This window comes from Protobothrops mucrosquamatus, unplaced genomic scaffold (assembly GCF_001527695.2).
Source record: "Protobothrops mucrosquamatus isolate PMUCROS unplaced genomic scaffold, P.Mucros_1.0 scaffold301, whole genome shotgun sequence".
NCBI lineage: Eukaryota > Metazoa > Chordata > Lepidosauria > Squamata > Viperidae > Protobothrops > Protobothrops mucrosquamatus.
This window is the reverse complement of record NW_015386644.1, coordinates 1118007-1137490: the sequence shown is the minus strand read 5'-3', so window position 1 is coordinate 1137490 and position 19484 is coordinate 1118007. Positions and strand designations below refer to the sequence as shown.

General features: G+C 37.0%; 1 protein-coding gene across 1 annotated transcript in view; it reads right to left on the bottom strand.

The window, feature by feature from the left end:
- Positions 1-8122: 8122 nt before the first annotated feature.
- Positions 8123-19484, bottom strand: part of AGPS (alkylglycerone phosphate synthase) — a 61749-nt gene continuing 50387 nt past the window's right edge. Inside the window, exon 20 of the mRNA XM_015814974.2 lies at positions 8123-10452. Within this exon, the coding sequence (XP_015670460.1) occupies positions 10331-10452 (122 nt within the window). The 3' untranslated portion in view covers positions 8123-10330. The remainder of the gene's footprint in view (positions 10453-19484) is intronic.

The window sequence follows — 19484 nt, the reverse complement described above, 5'->3', positions numbered from 1 at the left end:
TCTCTAAAATTGGTAACTCTATGGCACGGGTGTCAAACTTGTCGCATCACATGACGTGTCGCAACGTATCACGACTGTTTTTGCATTGCCGGAGCTGGGGTACCACGGCTGCCGTATGATGCAACCGCCCACGGGCCAGCAGTTTGACACCCCTGCTCTATAGTGATAATGCAGCAAGTTTGCATTTATAAGTCTGACTTTTTAGAGTCTGGCTACTACAGAGCCATAGCAATAACCTAATATTGAAAAGTCTTTCTTAAATGGACCAGGAAGGGCACAATGAAGAAAGTATCATGAAAGATCAAGGAAACAAGAACTGCATGATTTGATTAAGATATCTTTATTTAATGAAGTAAATACAGAATCTCAGAAACTCCAATAGGATTTTCCTAGCCTCCTTTATAGCAAGCTAATTTAGTTGGAGTTTCTTTGAAATGCTTTTTCCCAGATATTTCCACACCTGGCCTGAGCTGCCATTTGTAGTGCCTTGAGGCAAACTGAACTGCCTATTTTCTCATAACATCATCACAACATTGCATGCATGCCAAAAGAAGGTGGAGCTTGTAGCTCCTTTCCTTATGTTGAGAAAAGTAACCAAGTCCTGTGGATGCTGCTGATGGTAGTAAGAAAACACTCCTACAAAAATTGGATTGTCCCCCGGTTGCAGAAGATGCAAGGTGATCTCAAACTGTAGAATATGTATTAATATCAGCAACATTAGGTGTCTCAAAGAAAAAAAATGTTTATAATGAATCTGGTAAAGGAAAGTGAAGAAATGAGTTAGAAATAGGGCAGTAGATGGAGCATTCTAATAGAGGTTGAAATTTCAAAGTATAGCTTTCATTGACAATAATCCATATTTAACAAGGGTTGGGTCCAGATTAAGATGTGTCTAATAAGGCTGATGAAAGAGGGCCTTTTCTCCCTTGCAGTAGAATTCTAGTTCCTGAAATGAAATACTGAAAACTGGAAACTTTATTATGAATGGAGGAGATCAAAGGACTCTTTTGTCCAGTGAACAGAGCTGGAATTCTGAAGATGGACATTCTCACAAAAGGGCTGCCTTGTGGCCACTGCCAATGAACAAGCACACTTTAACAAAGAAGCCAATTTTGGCTTTCGCATATTTGAGTATATTATGTTGCACCATCCACTCTTTTTCTAACAACGTCTCTGGCAATGGAGAGGCATTATTGGAAATTCAAATTTAGGCTTGAGAATAGACTTGTGGGTGCCAATACGGCATGCACTTTACTTGTATTAACAAATATCTTAGTTTGCTCCTCTTAATTTATTCTGTATCCTGCCTCTCAAACTGAACAGAAAATGAGTTCAAAGTTACAGATTGACATGTTTATTGCCAGTCCTCGATCTAACAGATGTGTACAAACTGGGCAGAAATAAACCCAATGGTTGTTTCCATTTTCTGAAAACAGAACAAAAAAAAATCAATCTAAAAAGAATTATTGCTGTTAAGAAAGCAGGTGGAGGTGAAATACAGATCAGAAGACAACAGCATCAATCCTTTAAAAAATGATGAACTCTACATCTGTTCTGGAATTATCATGGAAGGATAGAACTCCATTACTGGAGACTAAATAAACAGAAGAAATATAAATCAGTCTTATCGTTTTGCTTAAACAGATATTTCAGACTTCAGGTTGGAAAAAGTTTCAGTCATTGGCAGCTCAGAACATCTGAAAAATAAGAAAGACTCACTGACTGATTTGCTGACAGAATCTTTAATCCAATGACCTCACAAGATGTGCTGAATTAATCAGTTAATGAGACAGAAGTATACACTTGAGAAGGGTGCTCAGTATGCTCAGTATAGGGAGCATATTTTCTTGGAAAAAATAAAAGGACAACATTGAAAAAGAGACAAGTCTGAAAGAGGTTCATAAACATTTTATTTATGTTTATCTTTGCTTTGCAAAGGAAAATTCAAGAGCAAAACCAAGAAAAAAAACTTTACCAAAATGCATATGATTTTTTTTTTAAAAATCTAAAATCAAACAGTATATGTAAAATTTGTTTTTAAAAGACAATACAATTTCCATATTTTTCACAACAAGGTGAAAGAATGTGCATGAAGTGGTACCATTTGTACGGTGAAAGTTAAATGATCAAAAGATGCTACTGTTTCATTGAGGAGACCCAGAGCATGTCTACTCTGTCAGCTCCTGCTGGCCAGGCAGAAACTACAGGAGAAAAGGGCTCCCTCAGATAATGGGACTCCGTCCTGCGTAGGGCTTTATAAGCGATAACCGGCACCTTGATCGTACCTGGAAACATACTGGTAACCAGTGCAGCTCATGAAAACAGGGATATCATATTAACATATCAAGACAGAGCTGCCACTGCTTGTGCTATTGCATTCTGAATCAGCTGAAGCTCCAAGGGGTCTTCAAGGGCTGCCCCATCTAAAGAGCATTACACCACTCAAATAGAATACTGTCTTTTGTCCATCTCCACTCCTTTTGATATAGCTGCAAGAATCTATTGAGTCAAGAGCACCCTACACTTTTGCTTCTTTGTGTTCCCACCACACTGTCTATGTAAGTTAAATCATCATCACCATAGCCATTGTCTATCCACTGCAGAATGAAGGCCTGTTCCGCATGTTTCCAACCAATACATTCCTAAGCTTTCTTTTGCCAATTGGGCCCACAATGCTTGCTGATGTTGTTGATGTTTTAGGTCTCTTTCATGGACGCTTTTGATCAAGTGGAATCAATTCTATGACTGCCTTGGTCCGCCTGCCATCAGTTCTTCTTGCTATGTGACCGGCCCATTTCCATTTCAATTCTTTTACTCCCTTGATGATATTGTATACTTTCATTTGTTCTCTAATCCATGTGCAGGTCTTTCTATCTTGTCTTGTAATGCCGAGCATGTATCTTTCCATGGCTCTCTGCGCCACTCTTAGCTTTTGTATTGTGAGGTCCATGTTTCACTGGTATATGTTAGAGCAGGTAGCACACATTGATAGAAAACTTTTCTCTTCAAGCACAGGGGGAGGTTGTTCTTGAAAATTATGCTTAGCTTGCTGAATGCCTACCAACCGCACTTAACATGCTGTTCAGTTTCCTTTATTGTATCACCTTCCATTGAGATCCGTTGGCCAAGGTAGTGGTCTACTGTGTCTAGTTCTTTACCAGATGTAAACTTGTTCTTTCTTTGGTGAATTTATTAAACATAACCTGGCTCTTTTTCAGGTTTATTTTTAAACCAAATGGTTCTCCGGCTTTGTGCAGCTCTTGTATATGTCTTTGTAGCTTTTTTGGGTCTCGTGAGAAGAGAACATCATCATCTGCAAATCTTAAGTGATTTAAATAGGCTCTGATTTTTATTTGCTAATAGACTTTCAATTTGCTAGAGATATTACTGAATAGTTAGCTTTTTGCTCCGTTTTCAGGTTTTTTTTCTTCATTTAAAAACTAAACAAAATGACTGAGAGTAAAATATAATCCTATCTTGAAATACATTGTGGCTAGATAGTTCAGATTTCTCACATTTAATGGACATTTTGCGCTATGGAATTCACCTTCTGCTTCCTGGAGACCAAAACAAGAGTTAATGCTATATTTGACTTGCCATAACTTCAGCTCTTTCAGAGCTCCACCCTATTCAAGATTGAAGAATAACCTTTTTATTGCCTTCTGTCAAGACTGGGTGCCTGCTTTATTTTACCAACTGCTACCAAATAGTCACATATCACAATCCTTCAATGTCTTTTCTGAATCCATCATCACTGTGTTTTGCATGGCTGAACATGCTGACAGCAACCAACCTCTCAGATAAAGTTTATATTGTTCCCAAAATTACTTGGGAACATGTGCTTCTTGGGTTGAAAGAGCACAAAAGGAACTGAAACCCTATTGCCCTTCACAATCCCTTCCTTCTGGCAAAATTAACTAAGGTTGATGGAAATTGAAGCCAGAACGTTCAGATGGTACCAGGTTTCTTACCTCTGATCTCAAATTCTTCAGCACACTAAAAGTCCTAAAATTTTGGTAAGCATGTAGGACATACACATCTAGTTAAAGTACAAACAAATCCAATGTATTCCTGAGTCAAATTAGAGCAGCCTTCTATAGCACATTTGGTTTCAGATGTGTGAACTACAACTCTCATACATAACCAAAACACTATTCTTGTTACTGGCCAGGCAACAAACAAGATAGAAAAGATTCTGGAAAGCATTGAGATGAACCATGATGGAATTGGAGATGGCCTTCAGATTTCTCTTCCTTCCAATTCTTTTATAAGCAATGACAGATTATTTCAGCTTGATTGCTGGATCACTTCAGAATTCCAGATTAAGGTTGAGAGTGATATCTATCTGATAAAAGTATACCTGGCCTTGATTGTTCAATGACAATAGGGATTCCAAGAATTATATCAGATAAATAGTCTTAAATATCCCTTGGAATATCTTGTCATGTGATAGTCCTGCACATGTTTATTTCCAGGTTCCAACTCTAGGGCAAATTATTAACCTTCCATGCCCGCCACTGACTCTTCCTTCAGTGTATCCTCTTTTGGTACAGTGTACTATACCAAATACAAAGAGATAACGCTATCAACACATAGATGCAACAATTAATCCTACTTATACTGAAACCACTAACTGTAAAAGAGACTTCTAATTCCAGGATTTTTAAAGCAATAAAAGTAACAAGAGGCTACTTTTGTACAAGACTAAAGAATGATCTGTTTAACAATTCTCACCACTCTTCAACACTCATAAACATTCCTTCATTCAGCTGCCCCTACCCCAAATCATATCAGAACAGAAGCTTAGATACAGGTAGTCTTTGTTTAATGACCACAGTGTGTTCTGACAACTTGGTTGTTAAGCAAAGTGGCCCTTCAATGAAAATCATTTTGACCACAACAACTATGCTTACAGTTTTACTTCAGATTTCCTTTGCTTCACAACGTCAGAAGGATATGACCTCCAAACAGCTAAGTAAACCCAAACAAGCAGGGAGTTTCTGGAACCTAACTCATAAGGAAGCAGATAAAAGGGAAAATCTTATAACCCTTTTTCGCCATGCTTGGGAATGCTAACCCTGGCAATGGGATAATTAGCAAGAAGGAAATTAAATTTTGTTTTTACATTTATTGGAGAAGGGATTACAAGAGAGTAACCAATGGAGAATAAATACATCAAAAGTTCTGCCCTGGCACCAGCTGTTGGCCTAGCATGCTCAAGGCTGCCAGCTGCCTAAGAGGCAAACAAAAGCGTTATTTAGCATGAAACTGATTGGGACATTTCAATGTCAGCCATACGAGTACCGGAGGGTTCTAATCAACTAATGCAGACCTGAGTTTATTAACTTCCTGTTAGCCCAGTGGTTCTCAACCTTTTTAATGCCGCGACCCCAACCGGTCGTAAGTCGAGGACTAAACCGGTCGTAAGTCGAGGACTACCCAACCGGTCGTAAATCGAGGACTTTCCCTGCCCGGGAGCGCCACGCATGCGTGGTTCCGCCCCCTGCGCTGGCCGAGGCGTAGCTGGCAAGCGGCAGAGACGGAGCAGGCCGACCACCAGCTGGCCCAGCCCAAGGGAGGTAAGGCACCTGCCGGAAAAGGGGAAAAAAATGGCGGACAAAAAAAATGGACAAAAAAAAATGGCGGACAGCCTTGCTTGGCGACCCCCGTGAAATGGTCGATCGACCCCAAATGGGGTCCCGACCCACAGGTTGAGAACCACTGTGTTAGCCCTTTTTAGAGACTGGCTCCACTGCAGAGAAAAGGAGCTCAGCAACGGACAGCTTGTTCAAGCAATCTTCCTGCTCTTTTGAGGGGGGAAAATAAGAAAAAAAAGTGTCAGGCACAGACACGTGTACTGATTATAATGACAAACATGTGATTCAGAGAGAGACAGGCTGTGAAGATTGTAAATACAAGCGTTGGTAGCTTTCTTTCATCACTGCTGTAACTATTCACAGTTGCTGTCAGAGGCAATCAGTAAACAGAGGCTGTTTGTACTTCCTTTCATAATAAAGTTTTGGGAAAGGCAGTTCCGAGTTGGACAAGAACCAGTGGAAAACTAAGTTGAATCAGGTTCCAGTCTCAGCTTGAGCAATTTGCTAGGTTTTTTTACTCAGCAGAATTCCACATGAATGGACTTTGAAGCCTCCCTGAAATCAAGTAAACCCTACATAGATCAGATATTAACTCTTTAGCATGTAAATAGTAAAAGAGTTGCAACAAAGATAAGAAACCAAAGTATTCCAGAAAATGGGAGATATCTGGCCACATGAAAGGCAGCTGCGGTCAGAGACATACAGCATGCTCTGCCATAGTTTACAGAACAATCTAAGTGGCTTGGCTCATACCACATGCTGAGCCATAATTAGTTATTTATAAACCACAGTCTCTGGGTTGACATGATAGGCTACCAAAACCAGATAGATCACACTGATGCTTAGCTTAATCAGTAAACTCAATTTATTAGGTCTGGCTTCAGAAAATGTTATCTGGAAAACAATAGAGAATTCAGTTAAAACAGAAGTTTTATATTCTAAAAGACTGATCCTTTGTCTCAAAGGCTAACCTCCTAAAATACCAATAGCTTCTATCACTGCTTGACATTTAGTTAAAATATTTCAATAAAAGAGAAACAAGCCATTTGAAAATGTATTAATTTAATCAACTTATGGAGAACATTTAGGACCATTTTATTAATAAGCAACTATAATGTCAACATTATAACAGCAGTTGTACAATTAACTTATCAATATATGATCAACATGTTCTACATAATTAGCAGAAAACTCAGTTTCATTAGCTAGTAGTATAGTGGATTAACTTTTTAATTTGACATGCAGTCCCAAAATGTTAGGTTAAATATACCTATGGATGTGCTTTTACTTTTTTTTAATTGGAACCCCATTTGAGGCTTCAATCTGAATCAAGAATGTTGGCTGAAATCCTCCATTTTTCTCCCATTTATGCCATGATCCAGACCCAAATTAATCACCCTACTGCTACATAAAAAACCACCACAACGCAAATACAAAGATACATTTAACGTAACAATTTAGTCCCCAAAACAACAGGCACTCTTAGTGTAAAATGACTTCTAAATAACAGTCTTTCTAAACTGAAAACCACAAAACTCCATTCTTCTTAAATTCAACGTAACTTTCTGAAATGGTACACAAACATGTTCCACTGAAAGATGTAAACGCCAATACTCAGGTCTAACCAATTATATTCCAGGCACAAAAGGTTGATTCCCTCTTCTCCATTTTTGTTACTTGTTCTTCACAATCTACTTTTAAAAGGCCTCTCCTCATTATATGGGGGAATCACAGTTTGATCCACGGTCCTTCATCTGTGGTTGCCTAATCCTTTGCATTTCATTACTCACCATGAACTGGAAGCAAACTAAACTGAGAACAGTGGTCAACTGTGACTTAAAACTTATTCTATCAGGGTGGCACTGAAAACATTTTAACTAATATAAAGCTGATCCTGTAAAACTGATGTTAAAGGCAGAATCCCAAAAAATTGCTTAGGGTGTATCAAATTGGGTTTTTCCTTGCAATTTTCATAACTTCATTTATGCTGAAACCTATCAGAGACGTGCTGTGCAGCCTACCACAGGGCCTACGTAGTCCTCACTGAGAGTGTCTGGAAAAAACCCATAACAGGCTAGGACCAGTCTGAAAGCAACAAGGCACTTTTCCAAGCTCACTCATCCTCTCCATGAGCAGTCCTGAGTAGTTATCACAACATTGTAAAAAGTTTATTAAGCATCTAGTCTTATTTAAAACATGTTCATTATTTTGTAAGGGCACCTGCTGGGAAGAGCTCATGTTATGACTAGACCCTCAAAAGCACGGGCACCACACATGCTTCTATTTCATCTCCAGCAGTTTTGCTCCATGATGGAAGAGGTTTCTGAGCTTTCCGACCCTCTTGGCTTCTGCATGGTTGTGTACATTTGGATGTCTGGTGAAAAGTATTGCAACTTCATCAATAAATATTTTTGACTCTATGAGTATTGGATTCTCATGAAAGGGCAGCAAAGTGTTACAATGCAGCAGTAGAGAAAAATTAAATATGCCATATACCCATATAGTTTTCACAAGTCTGTTAGTATGCCATGAAAAGATAAACAACAGCTTTTTTATTTGGTGTATTTCTGATTTTTTAATGAACATCGCTTTTCAAAATTAGCATTCAGCTAGTGCATATTTTACAAGTAACTCTTGCTAATACTCCAAACGATTTAACAATTAAAAAAGGTTTAGCAAAATAGGCATAAGTAAAGCAATTTACATTGTTCACAGTTATTTGCATTGTGTCTTTCTCCAAAAGCCTGTCCACCTTTGTGACTTCACAATTACTTTGATAGGACTGTACCCACATGACACAAGATTATACTTCATGATTTGAACTCTCCTTTTTATCTATAATGATATGGAACATATCTGCAAAGTATATAATTCTGTGCAACCTAAGGAAAGAGAAGATTAAGGAAGTCCTACCAGTAAAATAAACCAATTGAGCACCTTAAATGAGACTAGAAATTTGGGGGATAAATTTGGTCACAAGAGAAGACAACCAGGAAATTAAGCTTCTGCTTTAATTCTATTAAAAAAACAACTGTATTCCCTGTAACACACATTTGGTTTGTATTTGGTACTCTATAAAACCAAAATCCAAATCCTTAGTGTATCCCTGTTTGAGTAAGAAACTAAACTAGTAATGGTAAGGATACTTTAACCTAACTCAGAAGTAAAAATTAATGCACATATGTTGACAGTCTTTAATTGGAATCCGCTTAAGATTCCACCTGCTGACAGTTTTGTACTTCCATTCTCTATAGTCCCCTGTGTGTCTTCATTAGAGTCTACTCTGAAGAATTGGGACTTTAATGAGATGGAGTCACAGAGTACTTGAGCACCTCTCTTTGGCTGACAAAATCTTACTGATACCAATGGGCAACTAGACTGGATGATCCAAACAGCCAATCTCTGCTGAATACAATTTTATTTCTGTGGATTAAATTTAGGAATGGCTGCCTATTTTGTAACCATGGTAAGGAGCCCTCAGTATTACAGTATAATAATGTATAGATGCCTATTTAGAAATATGTTTAAGCCATTTGCTATAGTAAAGCAATCTTTTAAGTTTTGAACACGTATTGATTTTTGTCTTGGACCAGATAACACTCATGTTTCTGAGTTTAGCTACACAGTTTGTTAAATTTGTATATTAAACTTCAGTTTTGTTATCAAAGCAGAATAAAAGCTAAAAAAATGTTTCAAGTACTTTTGTTCATGTAAGCCTCTTTATAATGAAACTGATTAAATCTCCTTATTTTACAATAATGGATTTGAATGGGTATAACAGTTTAGTTCCAACCAAGTCAGCTTGATTTAGGCATGCTTAATAAGAACAACAAACTCTAGGCAGTGGCTCTTGGATTAGCGTAAAATAATATTCCTTCCCTCAACCTTTCTGCCAAAAGGAATGTTTCCTCAGGAGATTCTATTCTATCGTTGACAGAATAAAATTCTAGACCCATTGCATTGTTTTAACTATCCCGTGAAATATTACATTATATATTTAATTTAAATGCTCATGGATACTTTTAGAAGCTTGGTATTTTGTGTTTGTGGGTAAACAACTTAAACATTGCTTTGATTTGTAAAGGCAGAAATTTCATTCCCCACCCCCCATGGGAGGATTAAAACTAATAGCACTATTTTTATTGTTAGGAAAAGTTGCTCTCTAAAATAAATGAAGACTGATTACGAAGCTTGACATTTTATGTAACAGTGAATTCCAATATCAAGAAAGAAAGGTTTACTTTTCTGGCTCAGTAAGGTTGATAAGAGGATTTAAAAACATTTAATTTTTTAAAATAGTATCAGAGACGAAAGCATGTTTGTCTCCTATCAAAATATCAACTTTTTTTTTCCAATTGCAGCTTGGCATTGCTTCTATCTGCTTTAACTAGTCAATAGAAAATTGTATTTCAGTTAAATATATTCCTATTTTTCATCTGCTTCCCCAAAGTGCTTTTCTATCAAGAAAGTCTCCAACCACATCAGGGACATTCTTGAATATTCCAGCACCTACAGCAGGAAAGCCATCCAAATAGGTTATCAACTGAATGGATCTAACTATAGTCTGAACTGCTTGCGTGTCAACAGTCTTCTCTCTGCAGTTGAAAGAAGCTATAAAATTTGCAGGGAAGGAAAAGCTTTTGAAACTAATTCCATGCTATTTTGGGATACTCGGAAAACTATGAGAGTCAAACATTATTCTTTCTGGTTCTTCGGTGTGGAAAGTAACGAGGTTATAAAAGGTTTCCATTCCCAAATATGTTATCGGGATCCACAAATTGTTTCATGGATTTCAGCATCCCCAAACCAACGTCAGATACACATTCTTTCATCCAGTGTTTTCGTAACTTGCCCACTAGAAGACAAAAACAACAAAAAGTGTCTTTAATATTCACCATAATAGCAGGAACCAATTAATCTTATGGCCATGAATGAACAAACACTGGGTGATAAATGCTTTTATTCAAAAATGAGAAATGTTTTGCTTTATTTGATTTATTGAGCCCACCAGACTATCAAGCTCATTAAGTTCAATGTATTCCCAAAGGAAACCTGGATTCCAGACTGCCTTTTCTCTTTACAAAGTATGAAATTTAGATCAAGTTTGGGCAAAGATGATGTCTTGCATTAAATATAATTAAACTGAAGCAGCATATATTTACATGTGAGTAGAGATTCTGTACTCTGTTTTACAAACATTACCCAGGCTATAATGAACTAGACAAAGTTATTTTTATGAAAAACACTGATGTTATCAAATAAACAAGAAAACACATTTCTCAAAAGTAGGATGACAGATTTTGGCTGTAGTTCTATCTGTATCTATATTTAGGAGTAAACTTTCTCTGAACCCAGTCAAATACTTTATTTGACTAAGTATAAATAGATACACAAGGAATTTGTGTCCAGTACAGAAATTCTTAAGTGTACATGCAAAGCAATAGAATCATAATACCAATAAAATGGGGAGCAAAGAAAATAAGGATAAATAATACTACTACAGCCACACTACATGGGTTAATAGACATTAGGCATTGTTTAACCTACACTTAAGTACTACATATACATCCAAGACCATTGACAGCTGTTACTATCTTTACATAACTTTTTGGGGGGAGGGAGGGAGGGGCTTCAAGCCAGTCCTGACTCCTAGTGACAAGTCCCTGTAATTTTTTTGGCAACATTTTTGGAAATGGCTTGCCCTTGCTTTCTTCTTAAAGTTGAATGGCCCAAAGTCACCCAGCTGGCCTTGTGCCGTTAACTCCTACCCCAAGCTGGTTTCCTTGCACACGTTAGAAAATTATAAATATGAATATAAACTTAATGAGAGTTTATAACACAGTCATAAAAACTACAGTTGTTTTAAATGAAATCCGCTCTATCATTAAGCAAGTGTTATAACATCATTTAATCCTTCATTGAAGAAATTGAAGCAGGTGCTGAATACAGCATGAATTTAAACCAAAAGTTTTGATGTATTTGTATGAAAAAACAAGTCGCAACCAAGGCGTCTTGGCTGCATTCAGTGCCTTCCCTCCCCCCAATTAAACCTAGGATGTCCATGCTTGAGGTAGCTGGTTAAATTGCTTCGGGGATAATGAATGATACGAACACCAACTGAGAACAGAGTATTATTGTTTCTTTCCCCTGCCAAAGATCAGCCTGTCACCAAGCTCTCTGGGGGGGGGGGGGAAAGCAAGGCTGACCAGGAGCCGTTCTCAGCCATCTATCTGCCAATCAGAGCTAAAGAGACAATGAATAGTCTAAGCCACTATACTCCATTATCTGTAATATTGTTTAAGTGAATGTATCCTGTGGATATAGATGTAATTGTCCAAAAAAAGACTGAAAACAACTGGTCCAACAAGCTGGAGCACATTAAAGCCACAGCAGGATGTCCAACAGCGAGCAGGCCTGTCTTTTCCCCACCTCCACAATAATGTGACTCCACGAGGGACTGAACTGATGTCTGAGCAGCCACCAAACAGCCACTGCATATTTAATGAAGTTGCTCACCGAGTGCTGGAAAACAGAAGGTGCTTGGACTGCATCATTAGTTCTGTCACTATGATAATTTACACATCTATCTTGTCACATTTTCTATGCTTTATACTTTTACAATAATAAATCTAACGTACATTTGATTAGCGAACCGGAAAGTAAAAAAAAAAAAAACTGTGCAGCGCACACCGGTGGTCTTTTATGAACCTATTTGGTAAAGAAATTAACCCATTTGTAGCACCAAGTTGCAAACCCTGAATGACAATTTCACTGTGTTAGAAGCACCACCGTTGCTTTTAGCAAGTGTAACAAGTCAAGGTGTCACTTAAAAAAAAAGAATTTTATTTTGCTTGGAAAATATAGAACCATTTCTCAGATAAAGTAACAGATGCACCACCTGACTACATCATCATCATAAAGTTGGAAGGGACCTTGGAGGTCATCTAGTTCACCCCCCTGCTCAGGAAGGAAACCCTATACCAGACATGTCAAACTCGTGACGTCACATGATGTCGTGAGACATATCAGAACTTTTTCCCCAATGGGGTGGGCACGGTTTTGTCGTGATGCGTCCAGCCTCTGGGCCAGCAGTTTGACACCCCTGCCCTATACTATTTCAGACAAATGGCTGTCCAGTCTCTTCTTAAAAATTTCCCAGTGTTGGACCATTCACAGCTTCTGGAGGCAGGTTGTTCCACTGATTAATTGTTCTAACTGTCAGGAAGTTTCTTCTTAGATCTAGGTTGCTTCTCTCCTTGATTAGTTTCCATACGTTGCTTCTTGTCCTGCCTTCAGGCACTTTGGAAAATAGCTTGACTCCCTCTTCTATGTGGCAGCCCGAGATATTGGAATACTGCTATCATGTCACCCCTCGTCCTTCTCTTCATTAGAATAGACAGACCCAATTCCAGCAACCGTTCCTTATATGTTTTAGCTTCCAGTCCCCTAAATCATCTTTGTTGCTCTTCTCTGTATTCTTTCTAGAGTCTCAATATCTTTTTTACATTGTGGTGACCAAAACTGGATGCAGTATTCCAAGTTGGCCTTACCAAGGTATTGTAAAGTGGTATTAATACTTCACGTGATCTTGATTCTATCCCTCTGGTATTGTAGCCTAGCACTATGTTGGCTTTTTTGGCATCTGCAGGCTCATATTTAAGTGCAAACTACTTTGCCTCTTTTCCATAATATGTAAAATAGCATTTGTTTTTAAATATCCAAATTATTTGATGTACAAATGTAACAGGCACACATACATAACAACATAGTAGTTGGGCTCTTACTGTGAATCTTTAAACCAGTTCTGCTTTAATCTTGCAGTTACTGCTTTTATTCAACTTAATTCATTTTAATTAAGACCTTTTTAGATCTAGTGAAAGACCTAAAAATGCATTATTTTCTTCTGCAATATTTAATTTTTCAGCTACTGCAAATGCTTGCTTTTACCCATCCATTCAGCTAGCCTCTTAATATCTATAGTGGATTTGCTTCAGTGACATAGCTGAATAACAATTTACTTGAGACCTTGAAACTGCAACTGAATATTCATGAACATTTCTTCAATAAACACATAAAAATACTGCCCAGCTGATAGCTGCTAAATGAATCAATCAAACCATTTTTAATCAACAGAAACAAACATAAATGTGAAAGATTAAGCTACCTTGAATATTGCAGAAATATTTAAGAACCTAGCAGAGTTTTGAAAGCCTTTTAATTACTTATTTTTATTTCAAGTGATTGTTTCACTAATCTAGGCTCAAAGATGCTACTGTATCTCAAGATGCTTATTCTAACACATTTGGCATATTATAGTGGACTGTTAATTTTAAATATCATGGACAGACCTAAGGTGTTAACTACCGCACTATAATACACAGACCCACCCATGCAAGCAAAGGGCAACAGTGACCAGCCCATCAATACTGAATAGACCAGGGGTAGACAACCTTGGCTCTTTTATGACTCGTGGATTTCAACTCCTAGATTTCCTCAGCCAGCATGGCTGGCTCAGGAATTCTGGGAGTTGAAGTCCATGAGTCATAAAAGAGCCAAGGTTGCCTACCCCTGGAATAGACTTATCAATGCAAATTCTGCACTTCTCACGATTTCTCCTCTGCATTTCCAATACTCTTGGCAATTGGGAGGTAAACATAACGGAAGGGAATTCAAGAGAAGTTGGAAATGTCTTCTAATCTCTCGGCAAATTTTGTCTTCAAAATACAATGCTTTCCTGCAGAATGGAAATGTTTCTTTTTCCTGGTTTCAAATTATTCTTAGCTAACATTAAATGATATATTTATACACAAAATAAATACTGAGAAGAAAGCAACAAAGTTATTTGCAAAGAGCAACTATTTCTCAGGAGTCAAATTTCTTAAGGTTTTATTTTTCAATTTTTTGTTCCAGAAAAGGGACTGTTAGGAGTAAACACTTTCTGGTATAAAGTGCCTGGTTCTTTCTACAAAAACAGTAAGTACTATGAAGATTAAGTTAAATATGCTTTATATTCCTTATAGCCTCAAGTCCCAGACTACATCTGTTTTCTTTGATACACAAAACCAGAGTTAAAATAGCTCCATTTATCACAAGATGATTGTGGTAGGCAGACAAACCAGGCTGTCTGTTTCAGGATACTGAAAGGAACTGTTATTAATCACAATTATAGGGCAAACTCTGAAGAGGAATTGCATCAATGTTCTCCCCTCCACATGCAGGAACAAAAAGAAACACCAAGAATGTCATGGTTAAGGCTGAAGGTCAGTAAATAATAATAAACAAGGATACTATCAGTTTAATCCCAAATCATAAATTGCAGCTCAGAATAAGTATTAGAAGTCACTGTGGGAATTTAACACATGGTAATTGATAGAACTACTACAGAAATGCCTGTTTGCAAAATTGAAAAAAAAATATCAAAGTTTATTTGTATGTTCTGCCAGTGAGCCATGTATTAATCCCACACTCAAAGAAAATATGAAGAAGCCACAATTCTTTGGCCAAAATTTTAAGGCTTAGCTTCTATATCTATTGCATATAACATTCTTTTGTTAAATTTGTCTCCAGCTATATCCTTAGTTTTAGAATAGGCAATAAGCATAAATAGAACATGAGTTACAGAAATACTAAAGCCATTGTTAGCTGCTAAATTTCTGCTTAAATCACGAATTCATTTAGTTTAACTCATGGATAGGCAACTTAGTACTATGGAGATCTGATGCTATAATGTCTTTCAACTGGTCAGGGCAAGAGAAATGAAAGCCCAAATAATCTGTAGGATAACAGGTTGCCTTCTCTGCTCAATTGTTCTCCAGATCAATTCCAGACACTTCCTTTGATTCTCTCTATCTTTTTAAAATATATTTTATTCACCTTAATATTTGGTAAACAGTGTGTTGCCTGGGTTTATATCTAAAAACAATCAATAACAATTAAATTCTATAATTCCATAATCCACATAGTAGCTTTCTTTGATTTTCTCTTCTTCCAATAATATTCTTTTACCAACCTTGAATTAGTACATTTCTTAGTATTTTGATAGATAACAACTGAATATAAACATTTTTCTAGTATTTTAACAACCACATCAATATAAAGCTTCTTTTCTAATTGATCATCTTAATTACCTCATCATAGATCCTGTTTTCAAAGTTCTAATTTAGATTTGTTTTCCCCGCAATGTTCAAAACATTCTTACCAATTAAGTCTTTTTCCTCATATAAGCCATCCCAACAATTTTACATTTCTCATATCTTAAAAAAACAACAAAAAAGAGAAGAAAAAAAGGAAATAGTATACTACTTGAGAAACATGTCCTTCTTAAGCTAAGATACATTTATATCCAAAATTTTTCTATTCTTTTTAACCATATTCAAACAAATGTTTAATCTTTAAATATTCCATCAAATAAATCCAATCATCTACTCAGAACTTTTTTTTATCGATTAAGATTCTCTCAAGATCAATTAACTTAAGTATCTAAAACGTTTCCCTCATATAAACTATCCCAACATTTTTATTTCTCATATCATAAAAACAAATACTATGTTACTTGAGGGGCCCATCCCTCTTAAACTAAAATACATTTATATCCAGAATTTTTTTATTTTTTAATCATATTCAAACAAGTATGGACAGTATTTAATATTTATTTGTTATGTATATGTAGGGGTGTGGGTCTATACATATGTTGCACATAGTATGTTTAGGTGTGTGTCATGTATGTGTTTCACTTTGAGAGCAGGCAACTAAATTTCATTTTTGATGTATGCCGTTGTGCCCACAGTAAAAAAAATGACAATAAAGGTTATCTTATCTTATCTTATCTTACCTTACCTTACCTAAGTGTTTATCTTTAGATATTTCATCTGATAAATCCCATCATCTAATTTTTTAATTCTAACTTTAGGCTTTTTTTTTTTTTTTGGCCAAACATCTTTCCTAATCTGTATGCTCCTCTGGACCAATTACCAGCAACTGATACTGCTTTTAACCCAACATAGCCCAACTGTTTCTACTCTCTCTTCAACTGCTTGAGTCAAATATTGTTCTTACACTATATTACTAACAATGGAATGCTCTCTTTTTTGCTTAGGAGGTGACCACAACAGTTTTCATAGAACTAATATTGGACTTGAAACATTAGGATTTGTCCTCCCAATGTTCAGAAATGGGATATTCAACCATATTGTTTAGAAAAAAGGTGCCTTTTTGGTTTTGGAGCTGATTAATCATGTGGTCCAGCAACTTCTACCCTAATTAAAGATTCAGATTGTAATTATCCCAGTTCTAATTTTTCTATCCTGTGGGTTATACTGATATTTGAATTCTGCCTGTAACATTGGACTTGTGAATAAAACACTTGGAAAAGTAATGGCTTATAAATAACTTTTCCTAAGATAATTGGAAAGACGTTCGTGTTATCATCAGGTCAGTCTTTCTTTTCATTTTAGACTCAATGATCTATGCATAGCAATCATGATCTAAGGAATACCATATCATGTCCAACATGGATATTAAGGAAAGATAAGTAACAATGGGGCCTAGGAAATGCTTTGATTGGCTATACTGAGTTTGCCAAAGCTGGAAATAGTAAAAGCTGTTTTAAAATGACAAATGCATCTTGCTCTAGTATTTGGAACTATATAGTCAGTCTATTTATTTATTTATTTATTTATTTATTTTTATGGTCTCTTGTACACATTTTTCTTTAGTACAAAATATTAGCTATCCCACACAATTTTGTACCACCTGCAAATTCAATAAGCATACTGTATTTCTCTTTTCCAAATCATTAATGAAAGTACTGAAGATTGGAAGAGCCATGATAGATTATTGTGGCATCAACTTAATACTTCTTTCTAAATATGATTTTTGAGTCAGTTATGTATCCACATAAATGCCATACCATCTACATTTAACTAGCTTGCTGTCAGGGAGTATTCTGTCAACACAGTCACATTACAGCATTCATGCTATTAAAGAAATACCCATTTAAAAATATGGTAAGATTTATCTGGTAAAATTTATTCTTGACAAATTTGTGCTGACTTTTAGTAATTATTGCATTATTTTAAAATGTTAACAAACTTTTATCATTTGTGCTACAATCTTCCAAGTTGTTAATGGCAGACTAACTTGTCTCTGATGTGATTCTTATGTTTTGGTTGCTCTCTTTCAATCTTTTGGCACTTCACATTTTTTCAGGATTGTTCAAAGATAATACATAAGCCAAAAAATTAGCTAGATCATTCAATTCACTATAATGCAGTGCAAGTAGCTCTAGAGATTTAAAGTCATTCAAACTATGCACATTTCTTTTAGAAATTTCAATCTTTAATCATGCCCCTTCTTAATGTCCTACTTTTTCCATTTTTTTGTATTTATAGACTGACTGCAGCAAAATGGAATTTGAGGTGCTCTGTCTTTTCATTGTTACCTGCTGGTATTTTGCCTCTTTAGTGATTTTGTTTTGCCATTAAATTCTCCTGTCATAGGATCCTATTTATTATTGTTCTATAAAAAAATCTTTTTTTTAAAGTCCAAGACTTTGATTAAATATTTGAAATTGGTATCAACACTTAGTGACCACATAAATTCTAAGTTTTACTTTCCCTTACGATCAAGAATTTCAGTATTATATGATCATCCTCCCCACCAATGTTCCAGCTACTTCCACTTCCTTAACTAATCTTCTTATCCTTTTTCTATCCTCTAAATAAGAACTATTTACAAGATAAATTAAGAGTTTTCTGGAATAACTAAGCTTGGCAACATTTGTCTCTGATGATTCTAAATTTAAGATGAGCCTACCAAAATAAACAATAAGAAAATTTTAAAAAAGGTTATAAGCGTACATAAAATTCCTCTAAAGTTCCAGCTTTCATTTTTTTTGTCAGTTGGGGTTGCTAATTTCCACTTAAATCAATCCTGGCTTATTCTTTCCCCCCAAATTGTGCACATGGAACCATCTTACATATCTGTAGATGTCATAAGCCAGTGGTGGCGAACCTATGGCACGCGTGCCAGAGGCGGCACTCAGAGCCCTCTCTGTGGGCACGCACGCCATGCCCTGGAGATGGCAACCATCCCTCTTCAACCAGCTGCCCGCTAACTTGCAGAGATCCCACATGGCCGGATGTATCAAAGCACCCATGCGCTCACTGGCCTCTGTGTGCAGGGGCCGATGGTGTCAGGCAGCAGCCGCCCCAGCCCCTGCCTCACCTTGCCCTGTGACAATGGCACCCCCACCCTGCCTCGCCTTGCCTCGCCTCACCCCGCAGCACAAGCCTCCTGCCCACCGTCCCACCTGCCAGAGACCCCCTGGATCTCCCCAACCCTGCCCGGCCCCCACAGGCATCCCTCCCCACGAGCAACACTGAGGTGATCACGCCCACCTTGGCCACACCCACCCAATCTGCCATGACCATCACAGCCACGTCCACCCAGTGGGCCACGCCCACCTGGCACCCAGCGATAAATAAGTGGGTTTTGGGTTGCAGTTTGGGCACTCGGTCTCTAAAAGGTTCACCATCACTGTCATAAGCCATATTTTTTAAAAAAATGTTCAGGTCAGGAGGAAAAAAAATAAACAACTTGTGAAACAAGGTTCTGCATTTGTAAAATAAATTACTTTTTCATCTGAACACATGCACAATTTCTCTTTGCAAACAAACATAAACAGAGAAAGAAAATTTAGACATCTGTACTCAGCAGGAATAAAACTGATACATTACTTTATAATCAGCCTCACTGAATTCAGCAGCTTTAACTTCCAGATCCATAAACGCTTGCTATGCCAGGAATTCATCTGTTTAGACCAGTCACCTCCATAAAAGTTGGGGCTAAAATTGGGAGGCAATTCTTTAGGCAGTGAGCTGTTTGTTT